General features: G+C 46.9%; 2 protein-coding genes across 13 annotated transcripts in view; both read left to right on the plus strand.

The window, feature by feature from the left end:
* The window catches only part of PLCH1 (phospholipase C eta 1), an 83,484-nt gene extending 66,320 nt beyond the window's left edge, over positions 1-17,164 (plus strand). For 6 of the 9 annotated variants that reach the window (XM_027647501.1, XM_027647507.1, XM_027647509.1 and 3 more), the window contains one exon: positions 459-494. The gene's annotated coding sequence lies outside the window, so the exon portion shown is untranslated. Of the gene's footprint in view, positions 1-458; positions 553-16,171 lie in introns of those variants that run through there. The other 3 variants (XM_027647506.1, XM_027647508.1, XM_027647500.1) reach the window with 2 other exon arrangements.
* LOC113949207 (sarcoplasmic/endoplasmic reticulum calcium ATPase regulator DWORF) overlaps positions 463-25,489 on the plus strand; it is a 26,531-nt gene continuing 1,504 nt past the window's right edge. For 2 of the 4 annotated variants that reach the window (XR_003528381.1, XM_027647512.1), the window contains exon 1: positions 17,182-17,385. Coding sequence is in view for 3 of the 4 variants with exons in the window: in XM_027647512.1 (XP_027503313.1) it covers positions 17,298-17,385 (88 nt within the window). In the remaining variant the exon portion in view is untranslated. Of the gene's footprint in view, positions 553-17,181; positions 17,386-22,863; positions 23,659-25,489 lie in introns of those variants that run through there. The other 2 variants (XM_027647515.1, XM_027647514.1) reach the window with 2 other exon arrangements.

Genomic DNA, 25,489 nt, shown 5'->3' on the forward strand with positions numbered 1-25,489 from the left:
CTCAAAATTTCAGTTTCTTTTCCAGATGAGAGTCTGTATAAACAATAATTTATCCTTTGCTCAAAACTCTTCGTGTTGCTCTGAATCTGGAACTTACAAGTAGTAGGAATGTAGGGCGAGGACAAAAGATGGAACAGAAAGTTAAAAACACCATTTATCTGGTCAACTTGTACTTTTCTGTGTGCTAAGGGGGAGGTTAAGATGAATTGGAGATGGGCAGATGTCACTCTCCAGTGAAGTCTCTTGGTGTAAACCCATTATTTTAAGAGAGATTTACTGCATTCTGTACCAGGCTATATTCTCAATTCCAATGGATTTAATTGCTATTATCACTTATATCATATATATCAATAGATATCAATATATCATATTTCCTCAGTTTTTAGTTTAATGAACAAGCTTAATTTTCTTTCCTGGAATGGAAGGGATATAAACAAGTTTACCTGCTGCCAATCCAGCTGCTCCAGTGGGGATGATCCTGCCATGAAGATGTCCTGGGATACCTGAAGCCCCTGCTGATCCTCCTGTACCCCCAGGTGATGTGCTGTTCTGGTGAGTACTGGTGCCCCAGCCCAGAGCTGTGGGAGGGGGTTGTGCACTGGTGTGTGTCACTCCAGTCAGGGGTGTTTGTGTCCCCTGGGTCTGTGCTGCAGGGATGAGTGTGGGCTCAGATCTCACCCGAGCTGAGATGCTCCACAAGCAGTGCTGGGCAGCAATAGGAATGGGAGAGTTTGGGAAAGCTGGGAATGCCCCCTTCCCCAGCCTGGATCATAACCTGGGGGGACACTGGAGTCAGAAATGAAGCACTTTCTGAACTCAGTCTTTAGCCCCTGTGAACATCTGGGCCATAGATCACCAGGAGCACTGCACAGAGCCAGGAGTTCCAGACACATGGGTGGAACAGACCAGCAGTCTGCACTTGAGACATTTATAGGGCCATTTGTTTCTTAGTCCTTTCCCCAGATTAATTAAATTATGTATGAACAAGGCTACAGCTTGTTGAAAATCCATCTAGGATGGGTCTTGGGCTGTTTTGGTGCAGAGTGCACCACAGCAGAACAAGCAGTTATTTTTGCCTAGTAAAGGCTGGTGGCTCACAGCCTGGGTTAGCAGGCCTAGATTGCTTTGTTAATGTATGAAAGAAGGCATAAATTGAGCTGTTCAAGAACCTGCAAAGAAGAGGTAATAGCAGCAAAACTGAGATTGGAATATTATTTTAAAAAATTTACGTATTTTTTAATTCAAGAGCTGTAAGAGTCTCTGATTACCTTTATATGATTGCTTACTGGAATACCTGCTGCCCCTGCTTTTAACAGTGATACCAACTACTCCTGGTGTTGGGGATCCTTTCCACATTCCTCACTCCTGGCAGAGGAGCCCAGGTTCTGGTGCTTTGCTCAGAGGGCTTCCTTTGTGAGCTTCCCATTCTCTTAAATGAGATGAGGTTATAAAAGAAAAGAACATTTCATGAAAGAACAGCCCAGAATTCCCCCCCAAGCATGTTGGGTTGGTTTTGTTCTTGGACTGATACTTGTTTGGATTTGTTTTGATAAGATTTTGATGCTGCTTCTGTTGACAGCAGGGAAAACAAGGTGCAGGACCCTCAGTCCCACACACGACACAGTGGGACAAAGTGATGACACTGGTCACAGCTCTGCTTGGGCATGCAGGGGGGGAAATAGGTTGAATTTCTAACAGAGATTATCTTTTAAAGTCCTGTGTTGATTGAGACAGAAAGAAATGAAAATGAGCAGAGCCTGGCTGGCCTGGTTGAGGTGGAATTTTGTGTGTGTAGAAAGCCAGGGCAGTGGAAATGTCATCTTTAGTGTGTGAATTTAGTCTCTGGAGGGCTTGTACCTGAGGAGCTCCACGAGCCTCTCTGCAGGTGAGTCCCACGGATCCCCTGCCTGCCCCTGCACTTTGGTTCCATGTGTCTGTGTGCAGTGAAGACACAGGGGAAAGGAATGGTGAAAAGGGAGTTGGAGACTCTGAATGGCCTGAATTTCCTCTGGCTGCATGGCTGAGCACTTGCAAATAAATAGAAATCCCATTTTTCCTGGTGTATGCATTTAAAAGCAATGTGAGCTTCCATTTCAGACTCTATGACAATAGTTCCTTCATGTTCAAACCAGGGAGGTCTTTTCCAAACTGAGGGATGCCGTGATCTAATCCCAACATGCAGGGAACAAACCACATACAAAATGACACCAAGGGTGGGAACTCTGGTGTCCAACAGCCCAAAACTTTGGGTCTGGCTCAGCACAGGGGTCTGGGGACACCTCTGTACCCAGGGCAGAGGGGTGTGGCATCCTTGAGGTTGTGCCACCAGGAGCACCTCGCTGGTCCCACTCACGAGAGAGCAGAAGGTGTCAGGAGAAACCCCCCAAGTTGGATAAAACATTCCTGCAGCGGGGCTGGGATTTGTTGGATAAAACATTCCTGCAGCGGGGCTGGGATTTGTTGGATAAAACATTCCTGCAGCAGGGCTGGGATTTGTTGGGTAAAACATTCCTGCAGCAGGGCTGGGATTTGTTGGATAAAATATTCCTGCAGCCGGGCTGGGATTTGTTGTTTCCCCGTTAGGAGCAGCCCTAGGGACAGAGCCCTGCATTAGATCCACTCCACAGCCTTCATGTGACAGTGATTCCCCTGGAGCTCTGTTCTTCCCAGTCCATGTGGTGTTCTGTAATGGCATTAGATGGATGGTTAATTAAGGTACATCTGGATATAGACTTGAATTTGTCAGTGGAGTCAGACACTATTTGTGTGATCCCATTTTAAGGAGTTATAGTCTTAAGGAAGTACACTCTTAAGGGAGACAGATGTCTAGAAGCAGTTGATTAATTCATGCTTAGTTTTCAAGCACTCATTTAACTTACAGACTTTTTAAAGTGGATTCTTTAATTTAGTGCTTCACATCATAAACATTTATAGTCAAAATCTTAATTCAGTTAAAGATATATTTCTCTAAAGTGATACTTGTAAATTCAGTGAAGTTCTGCAAATGAGCACTGCTGAGAGAACAGAATCTAAGAGTTGCAGAGTGCTGCAAGTCATGTTAGTTTGACTTTCTTATTGCCAGCACTACTAGTATTTTTTCAGTAAAATGAAAATTTAGTTTCATCTGAGTGGATCCTCTTGCCGTGCAGAGTTCAGCAGAAGGAGGGAACAGGAACACAACTGAGTGCCAAATTTGGGTTAAGTTAGTGCAGTTTTGGGGTGTAACTAGTGAAGTCAATGGAGTTGCTTTAGATGTGTGCTGGGGTGGGGTCTGTTTCTTGCCTGCTTGCCCAGAGCTGGTCCATCTAAAGCTGTTCCAAAGGTAGCAGAGATGGGAGTTTGATTCAAAATGTGCTTCAGGTTTCGTGTACTTTTCCATGTCTGATTTCCAAACGGAGGTGGTGCCGAATAAGGAAGGTGGTCATTAATATTTTTGTATTTATTTTGTCTTGGGAGTAAGATGTTAAATATTTAGAATATACCTGGCTTTCTTAAGGTGAGGGTGCATGTGCTGCTTGAATTAATTTAAATAAATAGCAGTGGTATTTAACTGCACCCTCACCTTTCTCCTCTAGCTTGAGTGAACCCCTCATTGTGCATATCATTTGCATAAAATTAGGCTTTTGCATTAATCAGCTGCAGGGCTGAAGCACTTCTGTGAGCAAAGGCTGAGAGGGTTGGGATTGTTCAGTCTGGAGAAGTTTCGGGGTGACGGAGTTGTGGCCTTGCAGTGCCTGAGGGGGCTACAGCAAAGATGGAGAGAGACTGTTTATAAGGCATGGAGAGACAGGACAAGGGGGAATGGCTTCAAACTGCCAGAGGACAGGGTTAGATGGGATATTGGGAAGGAATTCTTCTGTGTGGGGGTGGGGAGGGGCTGGGATGGAATTCCCAGAGAAGCTGTGGCTGCCCCATCCCTGGGAGTGTCCAAGGCCAGGTTGGATGGGGCTTGGAGCAACCTGGGCTAGTGGAAGGTGTCCCTGCCCATGGCAGGGTGGGACTGGATGGGCTTTGAGGTCCCTTCCAACCCAGGCCATTCTGAGGTTCTGTGATGATTCTGATTCCTAATCCTGGAAGATCATCCTGAGGAGCTTCTGGGTTGATCTGTGGGTGGGCAGAGGTTCAGCCCACCTGGATGTGTGTTGGCTCCAGGCTCTGGCTGCCTGCATGGGGTGTGGAAGGTGACTGCTCTTAACTGGGTGCTCTCTAAAGCTGATTGAGACTTCAAGCTGCTGCCTGGAGTTGTGGGAACACCAGAGCCATGAGGCTGTTCTTGCAGTGGGAACCTTCCCTATCCAAACAGTGTGAGACTTCATCTTTCCATGTTTCCCTGAAGCCAGTGTGTGCTTTCATGAGATAAACCAAGATTTACTAATCAATATAGTTTTTAATTGGAAAGATAAATCCTCAGCAGCCTCGTTTGCCTCTGGTCTCCACGCTCAGTGTCCATGCCAGGCACTGAGCCAGCCCTGCAGCAGGAATGCTGCTGGATGTGACAGCAGGAACCAAGGGAAAAGGGCTGATCCACACACGTCCAAAAGTTGGCTCTTTGGTTTCCTTGCTGAAAAACCCTTTTTTTTACTCAAAAGACATGATTCTTTTGCCAGTAATTTGGGTTCATCCATCCTCAGGCCAGGGGGAAGCAGGCCCTGCTCTGCTGTAGGTCTTTGCTGGGAATGGTGCAGAGGGATTGGGTCCAGAGCCAGATGAAATGGCTCCTCTCTGCCATGGGTTTGGCAGCACCTTCTGCTGCACGTGATGGAGGTGCCAAAGGCTCAGCAGGAGGAACTCGTACAGCAGCAGCTGAGTCCTGCTCTGAATGGGGGCTTGAAAAGGGGTAACTCTGAGCAGTTGGTTGGAGCTGTGTAAGAATATAAATTAGGCCAAAATTCTGAGTTGTTGGTCGTACACATCAAATGTATTTTCATTTGTTTTCAAGTGGCAGAACTGTGGGCAGTGATGGCAGTTCTGGGGAGCTGCTCCAGGGAAGCCTTGCCAGGCTCACTCAGGGCAGAGGCTGCTGTTGCTCAGTGGGTTTATGGTCATTTTGTATTGAAATGGTTTCAGAATTAGTCAAACCATTACTGATTGATTGATAAGGACCGAAACATGATCTCCAGTTTGGATTTTGCAGAGACCTCTGCTCTGCAGAAGGAACAGGAACATAACCCCTTTACCAGCTCCCAGTTTTTACCCCCCAGCAGAATACAATGTAAACCTTCTGCTTTTGTTGGGGAGACCATTCAGTCAACTGTTCTCTTGCCCAGCAACTTTCCTTCAACCTCTTAGATGTAACAGGATAAACAACAATGGAATATTAATAGGGATATATATTTATCTCTTGAAGTTTCTCTAGTTTTTGTTAGTTTTTCCATACCACTCCTTCCAAGGAAGTTATTCCAACTACACTAGCAGTGATTTTTATGACAACTGATCAGGTTAATTTGTCAATTTTTGATTAAAAAAAATGTTTAAATTGATCCCTTCTTACAGGCTTTCCTTCCAGGGCAGTTCCCAGCAGTGCTCTTCTGCCTCCTCCCTGTATCTCTCTGATGATCCCAGCTGGGGAGAACTTTTGATCTGTGCAGTCCACAACAAATCTTGTTTGTGTTGGGCCAGAGAGACAAGATTTTCATCCCCTCCACACCAGAACAAACCCTGGCTGCTCTCAGACAGTAAATTATCTAAATTGAGTTCTCTCTTGTTATGAACAGATCTTCTATTCATCCTTCACTCTCAGCTTCAGATTTCTCCAAAACCCTTCCCCATGTGTGAGACGAGGTGATTTCTATGCATGGGCTGTGCATTGAGCAGATGGATCTGACAGCAGTGCCATATCCTCCCACCAAAAATGACAGGATAATAAGTGAAGATCTTGTTAAGCTTGGCCGTGTTACCACAAGCGTGTGTTTACTAATATTTCACAGCAAGGCAGACGGGCTGACAGGGCTTGGCTCGCCAGCCACTGAATGCATTGGCAGCTGATTTTTCTTAACCTTAAAGAAATAAGGGAGAAAAAAGAAAGAGAGATCATTGGAGACCTTACCAACAGCAATCCAGAATGGATGGGGACCCTCAGAAGCTGAGGGAGCCCAGGGCTGCCCGTCTGATGTGAATCTGCCCCCCCTGACAAAGGCAGCTCTTCAGCTCCTGATCTGCCCAGAATTACACAGCAAAGTTTGGTTTGGCAAAAGCTGTAAATCTCTCCATAGGTTGGAAAAGACCTCCAAGATCATCCAGCCCAATCTGTGACCGATCCCCACCTTGTCACCAGCCCAGAGCACTGACTGCCACGTCCAGTTGTTAAAAGGTTTGGGGTTTTTTGGCACTGGGCTGCCCACGTGGCAGCCCTGGCACGTGTCACTTTGCACTGGTGAATTTATTACACTGTCAAGATGCACCATGATCAGTGGGGGGGTTGCTGGTAGGAACACACAGCTGACCTGCCAAGGCATTCAGCACCTTCAGGAGCCAGAGCCTGAGTCAGCTGTGCTGGGTGGCACATGTGGGGCCTGGCAGGATGTCTGTGTCAGTGCCCTCCACCCTGGGTGACACGTGTTTGCTGCTCGTGTTCACACCCCGGGTGCAGGCAGAAGGAGCCAAAGAGGGGTTGAATATGTGGTGGTAGAGATGAGCTTTGTGTCAAACCAGGTGTGCAGGGTCAGTCCATTCCATGGTGGGTGCCCCTTCCTGCCCGGGATCCATCCCAGGGACAGCTGGGACACTGAGCAGGGTGGGGCAGAACTGGGGCCTCTGAAATGGTTGGGGATTTGGGTTTGGGTTTTTGGGTTTGGTTATTTGGTTGGGGTTTTTTTATTTTATTTTGAATCGAAGACTTTTTCTTTGCCCTTTCAAATGAAAACAAAATGTGCTCTATCCTGGAGCGAGCTGTGGGGTGGCTTCAGCTTTGCAGGCATGTGTTGTACCTTCTGTGTGCTCAGCCTAATGAGCAGCTCTCAGCCCCCAGGTCTGGGTTTGACACAGGGCTTGACTGGAGCTTTCCAGCCGCTCCCTCAGGCGCTTTTTGCCCCTGGGGGAGGTGTGACTTGCCTGGGCTTTTCTCTCCCCCCAAGCAGAGCAGGGGTGAGGCTGGGCCAGGTTTGGGGTGCCTGGGGTGCCCTGGGGGCTGACCCTGCTGCTGAGGGTGTGATCTGGGCTGCCCAGAGCAAGTGGGGAGTGTCCAGCACCACACAGCGCAGGGAGGGCTGGAGCCCAGGGAGCAGAGCCACGCTCTGCTGGGCTGTCAGAGCGGGGCAGCTGAGCAGGTTTGCTTTGCGTTCTGGATGGGAGCATTTAAGGTAACACTCGATGGTTATTTTTCAACTCTTCTGTAACCATGGAGACCAGGAGCCTCACAAAGCCAGGCAGGAGCTCTCTAGGTGCAGCTGGAACTCGCTCAGACATTTCTGCCTCTTTTGGCCCCTCGTCAAATCTTTTTACTTTTGGGAAACTGGAACAAAGAATCAGAGTGGCATATGCAGAATATTGTACTCAGATTAAAATTCAGTGGGATAAACATGAATGGATCTGCATTTGGAAACAAAGGCTAACTCTCAAAAGCCCCTCTCCAACAACCCCTGCTCTGAACATGAAGGGTATGTGCCAATAAAATCATCAGGTCCAGCAACTCTCTTCTCCTCTTTGTAGAACAGAGGCAAGAGGTCCTGTACCTGGAAATGTCAGAAACTGAGGAGGTGGAAAATATCATATATTTGAATCTGTGAACTGCTGGATAGGGTTAGAAAAGTCTGTATCCTCTGACTTCCCATGATTAGTTACTCCCACGATGATAGGATTGCAGTGTGTTGGGTCCTGTTTGAAGGCAGGAGCTCTGCTGGATCAGTGCAGTGAACCCTGGCTTTCTTCAGGATTCCTTCATCTTGAGCTGAGTATTTTGCTAAGTGTACTTCACACAGTCCTGCTTTAGTTTAGTTGGGTGATCAACAACTTTGTTGTCATCCTTGGTTCCCTACATTCACATTCAGAGAGAATTTATTTCCTCAGCTTTTGCTTAGAGGGTTGCAGTGTGTTTAATCCTGGGATATGGCAGAAGAGAAAAATATTTGGGGTTTATTTCTTTAATTTTAAGTAAGAGCTCAGTTTCAATCCTGGCTGTGAAGCAGGAAGGCAGTGGTTGAGGATTCCTCTCAAGAGCTGGGATCTGTGCAGTGATTCCAGTGTCCAGGGTAAGTCCCTGAGGGAGCTGAGCTGCCCTGACCTCTGGCAGTCCTGGGCATCCCTTTGTGGAGGGAAGCAGACTGAAGGGGGAATGTTTCCTGGATGTGGAGCAAATTATTCTGTGAAACAGCAGTAAAATCTCTCCCATAAGGAGAGACCATGGATGATCCCTGCTCCTTATCTTGACTTGCCCTGGCTCACTCCTCAGACCGTGTTCACTGGGAATGTCCAGCACCTGTCCCTGTGCCAGCCAGGAAATGAGTGATTCTGTAGCAAAATGTGTTTTACTGAATCATAAAACCCCGAGAATGTGCAAGTCTGACTTGTATGTACAAAGATTGTTTACAGCCCCATTGTGTGGCAGCAATCCTGGTCCAGCTGGGAGGGAGAAGGAATCAATCCATGTGTGCAAAGAAGTGCTGGGGGAAATGTATTTCTGGCAATGCAAATCCATTAATTTGTGATGCAATGAGTTGTCACGTACCAGGAGACACAAATAACAAATATGATGAATATGGATGGATTTCAGTAGGACTTTTCAGTCCTGCTGCAGTTCTGGAAGATTTCAGCCCACACAACCATGGTCTTGTTCAGAGAATTGTTCCACTTCAAGTCTGAGTAGCTACAGGGGAATTGTTTTATTTGCTCTGTATTATACAGAAGGCTGAATTTTATGACAGGAGAGGAAATGTCAGGACTAAATAAATGACTAATTCCTTGTAGCAGTAGTGCTGGTGCCATAAAGCAAGTTAATAAATGACAAGTGTTTAGACAGATTTGAGCCACCCTTACTCTTACAAGCATTTTACTGGCAGAGGGGAGGGTTTATGAATGTGTTTCTATAAAGCCAAGGAACCTTGGGCAGTACCTAAAAGTCAGTTGGGATACTGGACTGGAGTTGGGCTGGTTGTACAGTTCCAGGTGGGGTTTGTCACAGACACGTGGCTCTGCTGCCCTGTCTCTTCTCTGTGGGGAGCTCTGTGCCTCACTTCAGTCTGGTCCCAGCTCAGCTTTGCAGCCTGACACAGAGTTACTAAACCTTCCTTTTGCTCCTTTGAGGTATTTCATAGGTTTTCCTGCCTCAGTGTGGGAGTTGGGTGTCCCATCACTGCTGGGAGGACACAGACTGTGTGAAGAACTGTTCTCTTGCTGTCCCAGGAGTGGCCTGGGGGGAATTGGTGCTGTCTCACTCCCTCTCAAGCCAGCCCTGGCTCCTTTCCTACAAGGCAGCTTGCCAAACCAGGGGCAGTGGGTGGAGCAGGCTGTTCCCCCAAAATACCAGTCAGGGATGGGGTCAGGGGTATCGATGAGTCTTTGGTGCCATTTCTGTTCCCCAGAATATGCAAAGTGGCCACAGTTCCTACTCACCACCTTCATCCAGCCCTTCTCCTACAGAACCTGTCCCAGGGGCCAAGCACAGCTGCTCCTCAGACTGCTTCATGTCCCTCCATCTCTCTGTACCCTGCTCAGCTCTGTCTCCTTTCTTTCCCAAAACCATCTGTCCCCACCCCATGGGGGACCATGCAGTGCTCCATAACATATTCCACTGCCTGCTGAGCCAGGAATGATGGGATTCCAGGCTTTATATGCTTACATTAATTTTTAAGATGAGATGATCAGCTTCACAATGCCTGTTTTTCTCCTTCCAAAAGCAGCTGTGGCAGGGGAGCAGTCCCGGGCTCAGGATGCATCGATACCCAAGTGTGCAGAGGGATCACTCAGCAATGGGCTGTTTAACAAATCCAGAAGACAAGCTGGGAAAGAGATTTAATAAGGAAGGAAATGCTGTGGGTTTGTTTGGTTTTCGTGGAGCAGCTGCTGTTGCTGAACTCAGTGCACAGTGGGCTGGGTGAGCACCCAGAGGTAATGGGGTGGAGTGAGGGGAGTCCAGAGACACTGGGAGCTTATATTCCATGGCACTCCTTGTGCTGGCACATGCTCTGGTTTGTATTTAAGATACTCTGTGTGTGAGGGAGGATGGGTCAGACACAGAAAAGGCTTTCATTTTGGGAGTGGTCCAGCTGGATTTCCCTTCCCTCTGCAGTGACCTGTGCCCGTGACCTTTGTGGTTCTGTCTGTGCATCAGACACTGGGTCTGTCACAGAGCTGGCATGTGACAGCTGTGCTGTGCCCCTGGCACTGTGCAGGGGGGATGAACCACCCCAGGGGAATGATCCTCTGCCTGTCTGTCAACAGCATTAACAGGGGCTCCTAAAGCACTGAAACTAATGGGTATGCAAATGAGAACATAAACATCAGCTAGAGTGTGTCATTTTGGGATGCATTGTTTGGTGAAAGGCAGTCCCATAATTTAAGATCGGTAATTAGTTTGAGATCTATGTCATTATGAAGATATTTTTCCCAAAAGAGCCAATATGCTGACTGATTTCAATACTAACATGATTTGTTAGAGACTCCTTGATATTTGTTCACATTGGCAGTGGAGAGTCCGAGTGTCTTTGTGCTTCTGGTATCTCCTTCCATGAACTTGGAATCAACTGTAGCAGCAAATTAGTGAACAGCTCTAATTATGCTAAAAAAATGCTGTTGAGAGGATTAAGTCAGGCCAGGAAGTAGCTGAGCAGTGCAATGGCATAAGGCAAACTAAACCTGGCCAGAGCAGCACCACAAACACAGCCCACAGGCAACACTGACCTCGTGAGTTCAGGGAAGGATGAGGCTGGAAAGGAGTGGATTTGGTGTTTTCCTGAGGGCTGCCCTTGAGCTGCAGGGCAATGAGCAGTCTGATGTTCCACACCTTTGTGATTCAAAGGAGATGTTGGTAGAGGCTGAAGGGGCAGTGGTGTCCCTCAGGTGGCTGGAAGGGAACCTGCTCTGCTCCAGATATTCCTCTGCTGCTTGTTGTGAGCCTGGAGAGCCCCATGTTGGCCTGGGTCACACCCCAGAGTCCTGCCTGGGGACAGCAAACCTCCCACCCATCACCCAGGGCCCTGCTCCATGGCCCTTCTTCTCCTTCCTCTTTCCCCTGGCGCTGCCTGTCCCTGCTGTGGGCTGGGCTGCAGCTTTTCCCCTGGCTGGGCAGAGCAGGAGCAGCTCTGTGGGTGTCCCTGCTCCTGGAGCCCTGTCCCAGGGCTTGTCACCACAAACTGCACATACACACGTGGAAAAGCAGCAAAAGAACCAATAAATGTGCCCCCAATATAAATTCATGAGCGAGGCAATGGAATGGGATCATTCTGTCACAAGGGTTGTTTTCTGTTTGCCTTTTTAATTTGAAATATTCAGAACAGTTTGAGAGTTTTGACGTGTAATGAAATCCTCAGCTGTTTTCTGCCAAATTGGAGTTGTACAGCCTTGGCTTAGCAATATATTGCCAGCTGGAACTGGGGCAAAGTAAATCCACATACATTATATAACTTCAATTGGTTTATACAAGGAGAAAGGGGTATAATATCTTAAGCCTTTTAAATGAGGGATAAATGCAATACTGGGAATTTGTTAATATTATCCCATGCTAAGTTTTAAAATGCGTTTACAGGTGCAGCATTTAAAGGTGAGGGGATCAGTTGCTTCCCTGTGTCTGGGATGTGTCACTGGTGGGGGTGCCCATAGATTGTTGTCCTGTGGTTGGATATTGTGGTGAGATGCTGTTGTGAGGAGCTCAGTGGATGTACCCAGATGGGGGGGGGGGGGGGGGGGAGCTCCTCCTTCCAGCCAGAAAAGGAAGGAAAGAAATGATTTGCCAGAGTGAATAGAAATGGTTGTGGTTTAAGGCTCAGACTCTCCTGTAAAGTTCATGAAAGTCAGTCAGGAGCTCCAAAACCAGCTCCTGCTGTCAGTGTTACTGACCAGCCCGGAGACAACCATCCAGACCTTCTTATTTTAATAGGAAAAAATTCATTTATTGACATTTTAAAGCATGTTGACTACCTTGGGGAGACAGAGATAGTATTTTTAGGTGTCTCAGTTGTGGTGGTTTTCTTATGTCATCAATTCCACTTCAGAGTCCAGGGCAGAGCAAAGAAAAGACCAAGACTGTGATCTTAGAGACCCCTATATACATATATATAATATACACTTAACTTGGTGCCCTTGGAGTGATGGGGTGGGAGGTGGCAGCACTGCAATGGCAAATGCAGTCCAGGGATTTTGCAGCAATAAGTGTAATACAGAAGCCAAACTGAAAATAAGTCACCCAAAAATAGACTGTACATCCCCAAGCCTTGTGTGTGAGCCTGGAACACAGGACAGTGTCAGTCACTAACCCCAAATCAGGGAAGAGGCCTCGTGCCACAGGTGACAATGAGGGGCAGGAATCCACTGCTGCCCGAGCTGCAGTCCAGCCAGAGGGCTGGGAATTGTTTCCACATGATGTGAGGGGCTGCTTTGGGATGAGCTGGTGGCACAAAGGCCCCCCCTCTCTCTAGCTGGCAGCTGGGCAGTTGTCAGGCACAGGACAAAGGCCAAAGAACAGGCTTTTAGGCTATTTTACTCTATTTGAAGCAAGTTTTTTATGCTGTCACTGCCACACTTGTTGGCACGTTTGAGGTCATGACAGGATTTGGCTGAATCTGAAGGTCAGGGTTTGTGCTGCCCTTGTTCTCCCTCAGGGAGATGTTGCAGCTGCAGCACGTGGGCATTTGGGCCACAGTTGTCATGGAATCAGTGACTGGCTTGGGTTGGAAGGACCTCAAAACCCATCCAGTGCCATCCCTTGCCATGGGCAGGGACACCTTCCACTGTCCCAGGTTGCTTCAACCTGGCCCTGGACACTCCCAGGGCTGGGGCAGCCACAGCTGCTCTGGGCAGCAGTGCCAGGGTCCCCCCACCCTCCCAGGGAAGGATTCCCCACCCTCCCTGTTGCTGTAGGATGGAATGTCACCTGTGGGATGTGCCAGGGGCAGCAGGACCTGGCACTGGGGGCTTCACAGGCAGCAGCTGAAGGCACAGGAGCTGCAGAAAGAGACTCCAAGGAGACAATCAGAACATTATAGATCCTTAATTTAATAACTTTACACAATTAAGAATTATATGCTAATATATCAATACAGAAAGACATGATACTGCATATTAATTGTCTCCATTTGAATGTCACGTAATACAACCAGAATTTAAAATCAATGTAATTACCTTTGCTACTAATTTAATTAGCATTCATTTAGAAGAAAACATCCTTTGGCATTTGACAGTGTTTAAACTTCATGTTGCTTTTTCAGAAATAACTCCTGGGGGGAAAATCAGTTAGGGAGTGTCTGAAAAATTCAAAGCTATTTGGAAATTTAACTGTTTTCTTGATTTCCTTCCCATGTGAATGCTCATACAAAAATAAGCCTCAGGATCTTAGAATTTTCATTTTGCATGAAGGAATGTATCTAATAATAATAATAATAATAATAATAATAATAATAATAATAATATTAGTGATGTTCACAGAATACACTCAAATCAATGATCAGCAGCACCAGTTTCTCTGGAGAGGAGAAGGAAGGGATTTTGTGCTTGTTTGGGGTTTTAGTGTGTTCCAAAGTGTTGCTGGTGGTTGGTGATGTTTGTAGCTGTTTGTGTAACACGTGGAATACTTTGATTTCAGTATTTTTGACGATTGTGTAATCTGGAAGACTCGATGCAGTTCAGAGCACCTGCTGAACTAGCAAAGGTTGGTGCTCAGGTGGAAAAGAATGAGTAATTCTGAGCACCCTCAGAAAAGTTGGAATTCTTGCTGTCTGCCAGTGCCTGACCCAGCCCAGAGGGGGGTTTTCCTCCACTCACTCCATGCAGCCCATATGCAATCTCTCCATGGACTTTGCTTTAAATTCAAACCTCAAGATAACCTATTAAAAGCCTATTTTTGGAGATTGTACCCCTATGAAAATCATCAAAGGTATCTTTTTTCCCCAGCCTTGGGGCTTTGCTGCCTGCCCTGTTACTGTAGCACAATCTTAAAGCACTTAAGCCCTTACAAAAGATAACATGCTCTTTATGGGGTTTAAAGATAGCTTATTTCAGATTAATTTCAATGAACCAAGAATAAACTGAATCTGAGGAAAGCCTTTTACTGATCCAGTAATTTCTGCACTTTGCAGCAATTAACTTAAAGATGGTGTAATTAAAGTGCTGAGTTTCTGTGTGCAAGGAAGGGTTTACAAAAATGACTGCTGGCCTTTTATATTTTACATGAGGATTTTATGAACCCATCTGCCTTCAAAAATAACACCAATTTTGGGGAAATTTCACCTGTGACCCCCTTTGGGGTGTGTTGCAAAACACGTTGATTCTTTGAGGAAATGCAGGTGAGTTCAGTTGTTTATTCCTTGCTCCCTAAAAACCAGGGAGGGGTTAAGAGAAGAGGTGTAACAGAAATGTGGATCATGGAAATGTTTTCCAGGGCAGAGCTGTTGCAGAAAGAGCTCTTATCCCAGTGTTGATCTTTTCTCACAGTGTGATTATTATGAATTATTTTCTGGTGTCTGTGACTGTGACACATCCCTGAGGTGGGAGAGAGAGGAAGGGAGAGCTGGCTCTTTGTTTTCTGTCTGTAGGCTCTGTATCCCAAGGGGAGAGGTTTGCATCCAGAAATCCAGGACAAAATAATTTCTCCTATGGAAACATTATGGAATATAATTAATTGTAGAAATATTTAATTTTTTTTTTTATTTTTAATCATTCAGATGACTTTTTTTCTAAACACTGAGACAGACTCTGGCCTGGCTGCCCAGGACTGTGGGAAGGGATTGCCATCTGCTGGCAGCCACCCCTGCCAGAGCAGGAGAGATTCCAGGAGAGGTTCCCACTCCTCAGGTCCTGCAGGATTTGGGTGATTTGCTGAGAGCCCAAAGTTCAGTCCAAGCTGAGCAGTGACAAATCCCCGGAGTTCTGTGCCCTGGGCATGGGGGGGAAGGGGTTGGTGGGTTTGTGGCTCCTGCTGAGGACACAGCCCAGCCTGTGGTGCTGCCCAGGTTTAAGGAGTGTGGACACGGCTGATCAGACTGTGTTGTCTCCTGGTTTGTGATTCTGGGAGTCAGTAACACTCCCTGGGAGTGACCAAGGCCAGGTTGGGCTTGGAGCAACCTGGGGTAGTGGAAGGTGCCCCTGCCCATGGCAGGAGGTGAGACTGGATGGGCTTTAAGGTCCCTTCCAACCCAAACCATTCCATGAACCAGCTTCCAAAATAAAAAACCTGTCAGTTCTGGGAGCTTAGTTTGTGGCAAAATACATTCTCAGTGAAGAGCCTACAGAAATGAAAAAGGCAGGGAGAATTAATGTCAAACAAACAGCAAAATCCATGTTCCTGCCTGTAAATATTGCTCCTTGCGTGGCCTGAACAGCAGCCAAAGTGCCCGGGCTGGGTCACTGGGGAGCGTCCCTGGCAGTGCCCAGAGGTTCCCCAGGCTGAGGGCAGGGGGGTTCAGGTGCTTCATTTCCTGTTACTGTTGTGGGGTTCATGTGGACGGGGACAAAGACAACCCAGGGTGAGAAACGAGCCTTTCCAGAGCCCCGGAACGTGAAATGTCCCTTTCCTGTGGAATGCTTTAAATACAGCATATTTAGCTTCTTTAAAAAACCAACCCCACCCCTTCTCTGTGCATACAGACCCCGAGCCCCAGGGCTGGTGCAGCAGAGCATCCTGTGAAGCATCCTGGCTCCCTGGAAACAGGAGTTTGCTCTGGCTGTCACCAGAGGGAACTGCAGCACCAGTGGAGGAGCTGCTCTCCCTCACACACCTTTGCTGAAGGGCTCGGTGGTTGCAGCCATATCTTGCTCCTAAAGCTGCCTCTATTGGTACAAATTAGATAATTTTTTAATCTGTGCATGAAGATGTCCATTTTTAATGCTTTTGAGAACTTTATTTCTGGTCAGATAAAACTCGGTCATATCTTAACGACTTTTCAAGGCTTGCAAAGCTTTTTTGAATTAAGTGATTTGTCATTTTAAAAATGCTTTTTTCCCCCAGCTCAGAGGGTTCATTTTAAAAAGGAATATTTAAGCTCTAGAAAAGGAAAGGAACAAAGATCCCTCTCACGTTCTCCCTCAGGTAGATGGACTGCAAAAGGAGGGATCATCCCCATGGAGGTCCAGGATCAGGGAAGCTGATGCCAGAGCCGCCTGGGAAGGCAGGGAGAGGATGGCTTGAGTGGCTGCCCGAGCCAGTCCCCTGAGGGGGACAGTGCCAGGCCTGGCACCGAGGCCACAGGGATGCAGGTGGCCCTTGGAGTGGTGAGTCTGGAGAGTGCAGAGCTCTCTGCCCTTGCAGATGTGTGTGCACAGGGCTGAGTCCTCTGGGACACTCTGGGGGATCTCTGCTGACCCGACTGGGGCTTTGATTTATCACAAGTTGTTTTCTTCTGTGCTTGAAGTTTGTCCCAGCCTTACTTCTGCTGGTTTTTAAGGGCAGGGAGTGCTGACAGGGGCAGAGAAGAGCAGGGTATCTGTGGGTGTTTCTGTGGGGAAGGTGCAGTTTGCAGTGGAGACTTTAGGGCACAGGTTCCAGGGCTGGCTGACACCCAGCTGAGCTGTAGTTTTCTCATACATGGTGGTGCTGGGCTGATGGTTGGACTTGATGATTTTAAAGGTCTTTTCCAACCTTAACCATTCCATGAATTTATGAAAATGTAGACTAAAAGATTTTTAAGAAATGCTTCCTTTTGTTCATAAGAGGACATTGAAATCATCTTGCTCCATTTTATCCAGTGTTTGTGGTCAACTGGAATGGGCAGATCAAGAAATAAATGAGTTCAATCTTAGATAAACATGGTATTTTAGAAAGTCTTTCACAACTTATGGTAATGAACATCTTTTTTCCTTAGCCAGTTTGTGTTTTGCCATTGTGTTCCTTGCTGGCACGAGTTGATGTTCTTTCAGAGGACACAGGAAGATCAAATAAAGATGTTTTCTGCCCATGACTGGCTTTGTCCAGCACATGAGCTGAAATCACACAGGCCAGGGGTTGTTTGGGAATGCAGCATCTTCACTCTGAGTTGTTTTCAACCAGGAAATTTAGGGCTGGACCAACAACCAGGACACACGTCCCAGCTGAGCAGTTCAGTCCCTTGTTTTTCAGGAACCAGAACAAAGGAACAACCAAAATTGTGATCAAATATCCAGCTGTTCCCATCTCTGTGCCCAGGTCCATCCTGGTAAAATCCCTGCTGGAGTGTCCCATGTTGCTCCTGCCTCCTGCTCTGCTGCCTCCCCCCCTCAGCCACCCTCTGAAGGAAGCTTTGCCTTTCACAGCAGAAGTGCAGCAGGGTAAGACTTGAGTTTTAACTTGGTCCAGAAGTTGGGATCCAAGTGACATACTAAATGCCTTTAAATTCTGAAGAAGATGCCAATTTTCCTTCAGCTGTGACAGTAAAGGCCACACCAACTGGTTGCAGTAATGTATAAATCATAACACACATCCTCCAGAAAGCTGCCAGTTCTCAAATCATAAATGCCTGGGGATTTGTGGGGTGTGGTGGGCTGGGTGTCCTTCCAGAATAATAATCACTGGAGAGGAAGAAACGGGTGAAGTTTTTATTTGAAATATCTGAACCTTGTCCTGTGGCTGACCCTGGGCCTGGCAGCTCTGGGGGTTCAGTGTCAGTCCAGCTCAGGGGAAGGTGAGCGGTGCTGGGTCAGACGTGGCTCCAAAAATGTGCAGTTCCAAATGCTTGGCTCCCTGTGCTGCCCTGGGCTGGGCTGTGCCAGGGCTCAGCAGTAACTGCTCCTGCTGCAGTCACCTTGCAGTCACCTCCAGCCCCGTGCTGGAGATCCCACTGGGCTCTGCCCATCAGTTCTGTGTCAGGCAGATGCCTCCACAGAGTTATCCTGTGCCAGCCAGGATGGATTTGCCATCGCTCAGCTGCCGTGGAATGGAGCTGTACAAAGGCAGACCCCACGTTGTCATTGTTATTTTTAGACAGCAGTGGGGAACTAGTCCAGCAATCCCATGGCACGTGTCGATGGGACACCAGAGAGCAGTTCCTCCATCATATTTGCAGCTGGTTTTTAGCAGGTATCTCAGCACTCAGTGAGTGATACTTCTCTCTGCCAAGAGAAATGATGTGCAGACCCCAAGCCCTGGGAAAGTCTGTGGAATTAAATATTTACTAGCTTAATACGTGGATTTTTTCAGGTCTTCAGTTGCACAGTTATCAAATAAATCAGCCTTTTTTATTTTCTTGATGTAAATGTGAGTAGAAGTAATGCCTGGAAATTTCTAAGGGAACTTTCAAATGCTAAGACTGGTGTGAATAATAAAATGCGTTTCATTAGACAGGTTTTCCACACATAAACCTATTTCTTGAAAGCAAAAATCTAATATTCTCCCATGTTAGTCTGCATGTCACAGGAGAGTATGGCAAAGTCATAAAACAATTCAAGACATTTAAATGTGCCTTTTGATTTGCTAGTAAATCAGGGGTAAGGAAAAAGCTCAACTGAAAGAAAGAAATGTGATTTAAAAATTAATACCAATATTACAAAGCTGTAAAGATTTTATTACTTGGAGCATTCCCTCTGTGAAGATGAGTTGGTCTGTCCCCCTCCTCTCCTCTACAGCAGTTTAGCCTGCAGCTATTTATATGGCTCACGTAGAACTTGTAAAACAAAGCCCTGCTTTGCCAGCCTGCTGCATTGTGTGCAGATTTCCAGGGATTACAAGTACAGTAACAAAGACAGAAATTTAGCTTTCTAGAATTTAATGTCTGGGTACTGGTGAAATGAAGAAGATTGGGACGTGCTCTCAACATACTGGCTATTTTAACACCAAAAATGGCCAACTGGCTTTGCAGAGTGGGTGGTGTGTCAGGGAGGTTCTGACAGTTCTCTCCCAAACACCAGGCACTAAATCTCTGGGATTCAGCAGAAAGAGCCCAGGAAATGCATCCACGGGGTTGTTTCCACGCAGCTGATATTTGCTCTCTGGGCTGTGCTCCCAGCATTCCGTGTGGAAACCTGTCTCTGGTGCAGAAGGGGAAGTTTTGCCTCTCAGTGAGGTGCTGTGGGATCGTTTACAGCCAAAGCTTTCCTTAATATTGCCCGAGAGGGGCACCGGCTGGGGAGGGGAGAGGAGAGCTCCCAACTCCACCTCGATGGGTTTGGGGGTGGCTCCAACCCCACCCAGCTGAGACTGTGCTGCCTGACAGCCCCTGTGTGTGGGCACGGGGCAGGGGCAGTGCTGAGGGTTCTGTGGGCACGGGGCAGGGGCAATGCTGAGGGTTCTGTGGGCACGGGGGCAATGCTGAGGGTTCTGTGTGTGTGGGCACAGGGCAGGGGCAATGCTGAGGGTTCTGTGGGCACAGGGGCAATGCTGAGGGTTCTCATGGGAGATCTGGGCCCGGTGATGTTACAGGAAAACCCATTCCCAACAACGTGGTTCAGTGGCCCTGTCAGCTGCGTGGCCCAGGGTTGGATTATCCCACAGGGAAGCTCCTACATAACCATCCTGCCTGTTCAAGGGCTCTGGGTCACATTTCTGCCACTGTTGGCTGGATTGTTCCCATTTTCTTTAGGATTGGACTCTGGCTTTAATCACCTCATTGCATGTTAACTTCCTGTGACAGTTGGACTCGATTGTAGAGGTCTTTTCCAGCCTTTACAGTTCCATTAGCACTCAGCTGTTGGTCCCCTCCATGCTCCAGGGCAGAAGCTGAGGGTCCCTGGCTGATGGAGGAGCACTGACAGCTCCCCAGGTCCTCCCTCCCTGGCAGTTTTGGGGCAGGAGCAGTTAAAGGGCTGGGACAGGATGGCTCAGTCTCCCGAGGTTAAACAGCTCAGACAGGATGGCTCAGTCTCCCAGAGGAAGGCTCCAGGCTCCCACAGCTCCTCTGTGGGCTGAGGGAACAGCCAAAGATAGTGATCAGTGCAACGAAGCACTTTGGCTTCTGAGGTGGGATGCTTGGAAGGCAGTAGGGATGTTGTTCCCTCCAGCCCTTCCCCAGAGCTTTGGCACAGCTCAGACACCTGCAGAGGGTTTTTGTGCTCCCCGGGGCCGGCGCCGTGCGCGGCTCCGCTGGGCAGAGCAGACTTTGAACCTGCCAGCCAAGGAATGCAGCTGGGCTGCTTGGTTTTCCTTCTGGCAGAGCCCATGTGGTTCCGAAGAAGAGAATGGAATATTTTCTAAAACATCAGCACTGGTTTTTTCCCCTTAAAGTTGCTTCTCTCCCGGGAAGCCTCGCAGCTCTGCTGCCTCAGTTCCTCCTCCTGACTTTGGCCCTCATTCACTTAAAGCACTGAAGACATTTAAAGCATTTGAAGTGATTCCCAGCCTCGAGCAGTTAATGGAAATGAAGTCAAGGAGGCTGCTCCAAAGGTTCCTGAAGTGAGACCAATCTGAGCACCTCAGTGAGCTGGGGGCTAAAAAAGAGATCTAATTCCTAAACCCAACTCCCCATCTAACTCTGGACATGGAGTATCTCAGTGTCCCAGCACAAACTCAGAGGGAAGAACATACAGAAATTATCACGTAATTTGAAACACAAATAGAAATGAGGGAATTGTTTTTCTTGTGTATTGTTGTTCAGCAGCAAAGCAGTAGATGTGTTTTGTCACAGATCAATCTGAGTTTTTTCTTAAGCCTTGTGTCCTCTCCTTGTTTTTTTTATATTTTGAAACTGTCCCCCTGCTTTTTTTTTTGTCTGTTGGACTGAGCTCTATTGTAGGATTGATGTCTGCAGTTCATTCCTCAGTTCCAATCAGAAGATGTGTTGTTTAAAATAATGTCTATATTGTTACTCTGCTCTTTGCTGCAGTTACAACTTTGATGCCCTTGATGCCCTGCTCAGGACGTGCAGGACAGCACTGGCTGTGGGTGCAGCTGGACTGGGGCAGCAGTGCCCAGAGCTGGGCAGAGCAGCAATGACTCGCTGCCCTTGCTTGTGGCAACTGGACCTGGAAAGATCCCAATCCCTGAAGATCAGGTGGTCTTGTCAGGAATACATGGTTCCTGGTGGAAATTATTTCCATGAGATCAGATGGACATATATAATCAGCACAACCAAACCAGATAGGATTCTTATGGGAACAGCTGTGCAGCCAAGGAAGTCATTGTATCAGAGATGGCTTTCTCAATAAATATATTGCACAGAGTCATATTTCTTTTTGCAGCAAATTGGATCTTATCCAAAAAGATTTGCTCTATAGCAAAGCCAGACCAAGACAGCAAGGCTCACAGTTTGTTCTTGTGTCTCAGACTGTTGTGATGGGCTGAATTGTGCACAGCATAATAAAGTGCTTTATAACCGAGTTTTATTTTGGGTAAGCAGCAATGAAATCACCTTCCCTACGTGGTGTTTGGGGAAAGACAGGCAGTTTTTAAAGAGAACTGTCTTGCTCAAAAATGCAGAGAAGTGGCAGAAAACAGCTGTAGAGACATCAAGGTATATCAAGGCTGGGTTGGATAGGGTCTGGAGCAACCTGGGCTAGTGGAAGGTGTCCCTGCCCATGGGAGGGGGTGGGACTGGATGGGTTTTAAGGTCCTTCCAACCCGAACCAGTCTGTGATTGTGTGCCATTGATGAAAACTTCCTTAGGTGACATGACTTGGCTTCAGTTCTTGTTCTGGAATCCTCATCTTAGAATTCCCTCCGGGCTCCAGAGCCTAGGGAGTGTTTATTGTGTGCAATAAACCATCTCTGCAGGGCTGAATTTGTCTCTGATGTAAAACAACTGCTCAGCACAGTGTGGCCAGAGCTCAGTGCTGCTCCCCCCCTGTGGGTGTCAGAGTGTTCCTGAGACACTCATCACACCAATGCATATGACTGTACTGAAAACATTCCACTGCCACTCTTTGTGCCTGGACATTCCAGATGAGAGCACAAGTCATGGCAGCCCGGGGCCCACGGTTCCCATTCTGCATCTTGGACAAAAATACTATTCCTGTAAAAATATCCAGACACTGAACTGCATTTCCTGTGGATGTTTGAAGGCTGCCCCTCCCTGTCTTGTAGGTGTAGGCTGGGGCACGTACCTGCCCCCTCCTGCTCTGCCCACAGTGGGCAGGGCACTGCCAAGGGAACCCTGGGAAGCAGCTCCTGTGTTCAGGAACAGCCCCTTCCTTGGGAGGGACTGGGATTGAACTTCCATTATAACCAGCTCTAGTTCTTTCAAAATTAAATACTTGAGTTATAAACTTGCTTTAGGATGAGTTAGATTGTGTTGGTATGAAAAGCCAGGATTTTTACCACCTGGTGCTGTAGAATCTGGCTTTGGTTTAATTCCTGTTCTTTGGGCTGGTTATAGAGGCTCCAAGGAAGATGTGATCCCACAGCCATTGTATGAGGGGAAGCAATTCTGAGTAAAGGTGATAATTGATTTCTTTAGTGTAAAGTATTTCATTTTTAATCAACAAGCAGATAAGAAAGTGATCATCTCTTTTAGGTCTGCTTAATGTGTTTCTGAGCACTGTCCTGTCTTCTGGGAGCCCACAAGAAATTCCTCTCAATTATATGAACATCCAGATTAGATCTCTTGAAATCATCCTTGCACCTGTTACCTGGAATGGCTTTGGAGCAGCCGTTTCTGTCCTTTTCCAGTTCAGAAATATAGGAAGAATCCCTGATTCATTTAATCTCCAGGCACAGGTCTGAGATGGGATTGTGTATAAACTTGGTGAATGTTGGAGAAAGTCTCCTCCCATTCCTGAGGGAAAGCCTTTGGATCAGGGCATGTGTGCTGTTCCTCTGAGTGTTCTGCACACTTGGTTCATTTCCCCAGAACACTTTTTCCTGCTAATTGGTCAAACCCAGGATCACTCTGAGGGATCTTCACACGCAGCTCCCCTTTGCTGTGACATGACCCGCTGTGCAGTTTGTGCTTTTGGCTCAGATCTGGCACTTGTCTCCATGTTTTTTCTCCTTTGAATTAGAGACAGTTTGCAATAATTTATCCTGTTTAGGACAAAATAATTCTCAGATTGTTTTAGGAATATTCCTTCCTGGAATTTTGTTGTCCACTTCCCCCAGGAGTGCTGAAAACCTGTGGTTGTACCCTGTACTCATTCAGGGGGAGGGAGCTGAATGTGCCTCTGTGCTTTGTGCAGAATGAGGTTCCTGGTGGTGCTTAGGAAAGAACTAATAACTGCAGAAGTATCCTGAGTAGGGCTTGGCTTGGGTTTTGATAGGAGAGGGACAAGAGGAGATGTGGGGGATTAAGAACTGGGTCCCTGTCACGCTCTAAATATGTGGATGGTCATAAATATTATCTGAACTTACCATGTGGTGTTTCATGGCTATAAAGAGACCACAGAGCACTTTTCACCCTTGTTTCTCTCCCCCTTCAAAAACTGAGCCCCCTTTATTCACTTTGCTCGGAGACAGATGTGCAGCTGGAGGACCAGGCAGAGGTAACCCTGAATCCCCTGAATTCCTGCCTTTTTAGACAATTGCATGCATAGAGCCAAACCCTGGCACGAGTGAGCCAGGCAGCTGCAGCACATTCCAAATATCGCTCTATTTAAAGCATCCCCAAGGCTCCCAGAACAACTGCAGAGACAAACCTTAAACCTGCCATTAAACCAGCAGAGGGGGAATGGCAGAACCAGGTAAGGTGCACCGTGAAATGTGAATGTAACAATATATTAAAATGAATAAACCTGAGCAACGTAGTGCGAAAATACTCAGCTATTTGTATTCTTGTTGAAACACTATGTATTTTACTTTTCAGTAACAGTTACCAGTTTAAAATGTGACGATACTCAGCTACTTGTATTCTTGTTGAAACACTATGTATTTTATGTTAAGTTACCAGTTTAAAAGCTAATTCTATTAACAGCAGTGAGTTAAAAGTAGCTTGTCTTCCTCCTGTATTTCTAAATCCCACCAGTTTTTTCTTTAGTGTTTTGTAGCTGTAATTTCAGGTTAGTGAACACAATAGAACAGAACTGTGTAAAATGCGATCTGTTTGACAGCATTTTTGATGTCTGTGTGTAGCTGAGCTCTGAGTGCAGTTCTTGGTGAAGGTAGAATAATTTAGATTTTAACCCCACAAAGCTTGAGTGACAGAGCAAAATGAAATTTTAATAATGAGCTTTCCATTGTAAGCACACCTCACTGTCTCCAAGGAGAAAAGGCAGCTTATAAAAATGCATTTTGTATCCATTGTCATTTTTTATTTACTTCACTTAAACTCCCAGCTGTGTATCTGTGCTGTTTGCTGCGCACAGATCCTCAGGTAACACTTCTCCTTGTAAAAGGAACTTTTTAATCCATCTTCATAGCTATGTTAAAAATTTCTAAAGACTTATCTGCCAGGTTCTGCACCGTTTACTCTGGTGTCTGAGGAGGAGAGTGAATTTCTGCTGAGGTACAGCAGGCTGCTGAACGCTGTGTCTTTATTTCAGTTTTCATTGGTATCCACGGAAATTACACCGACACTGGTTTAACCTGGGTCTCACATGACAGACTCCCACAGTCAGCAGACACAGCAGCAAGAGCAGAGCTCTGACAGAACTACCCTGTGCACCCAGCAGGATCCAGCCTTGGGGCTGTAATTAGACCTTTAGAAAAATGACAAGTAAAGAGAAATGATTCCCAGAGAAGCAGCTTTACCTTGCACAGTGTCAAAGCATAACAGTCTTTAAATTAAACAGGTAAGGGAGTTTAAATTAAACTCCTCTGTGGCAAAAGGACTCCCAGTTTCAGAGCAGGATTTTATCTTTGCTGTTGTAGTTGTTTATCTGTTTAATATTTTCATGGCAGCACATGCAGATTTTCTCTCTGTGCTCTCTCCCTGTGGCAGACACACCGTGCAGTGTCGTGGAGAGAGGTTTGTTGTGCACAGCTTTAAAAGAGCAATGTGGCAATCCTTAAATTATTAAGCATCCCTCTAAGTCTGCCTGCTTGATCTAAACTGTGCAAGGTGCTGTGAATAGTTTTACATAATTTATTAATCCCTTCAAAAACCTGGAAATGTATTAACTGCAGAGAGTTCTGCTCTAAGAGCTTGTAATATATGGGTAAGTAATAGGATTCTGCTTTCTGGCAAGAGACTGCTATTTGCAGGAAACTGATAGAAGGGTCTTTAAAATTCTGATGTTGTACAGAAATATATTTATATAAAGCCAGTCCTGCTTTCCATGTGCTCCATGGAGTACCATCACCTGCACTGGGCTCCTTGTTCTAGGACTAGTGGGCAACTCACCCCGTGTTTGTGGCTGACCGAGCTGTAAGAGTTTCCACATTGGACACTCCTGTGGTATTTTCCTGCTGGAAAGGAGGAAACAGCCTTGCAGTGGTTAATCACCTCAACCTGAGCTCCCCGTGGGGCTGTGGGGACAGGACAGGAGAGGGATACAGTGGGCAGGGAGGCGAGCTGGGAATCTCTGGTGTGCAGCCACTGCCACCATCCTTTGGGGTGTGGGAATTCAGTGTCCC

Source organism: Corapipo altera, unplaced genomic scaffold (assembly GCF_003945725.1).
Source record: "Corapipo altera isolate COAL_440 unplaced genomic scaffold, ASM394572v1 113, whole genome shotgun sequence".
Taxonomy (NCBI): domain Eukaryota; kingdom Metazoa; phylum Chordata; class Aves; order Passeriformes; family Pipridae; genus Corapipo; species Corapipo altera.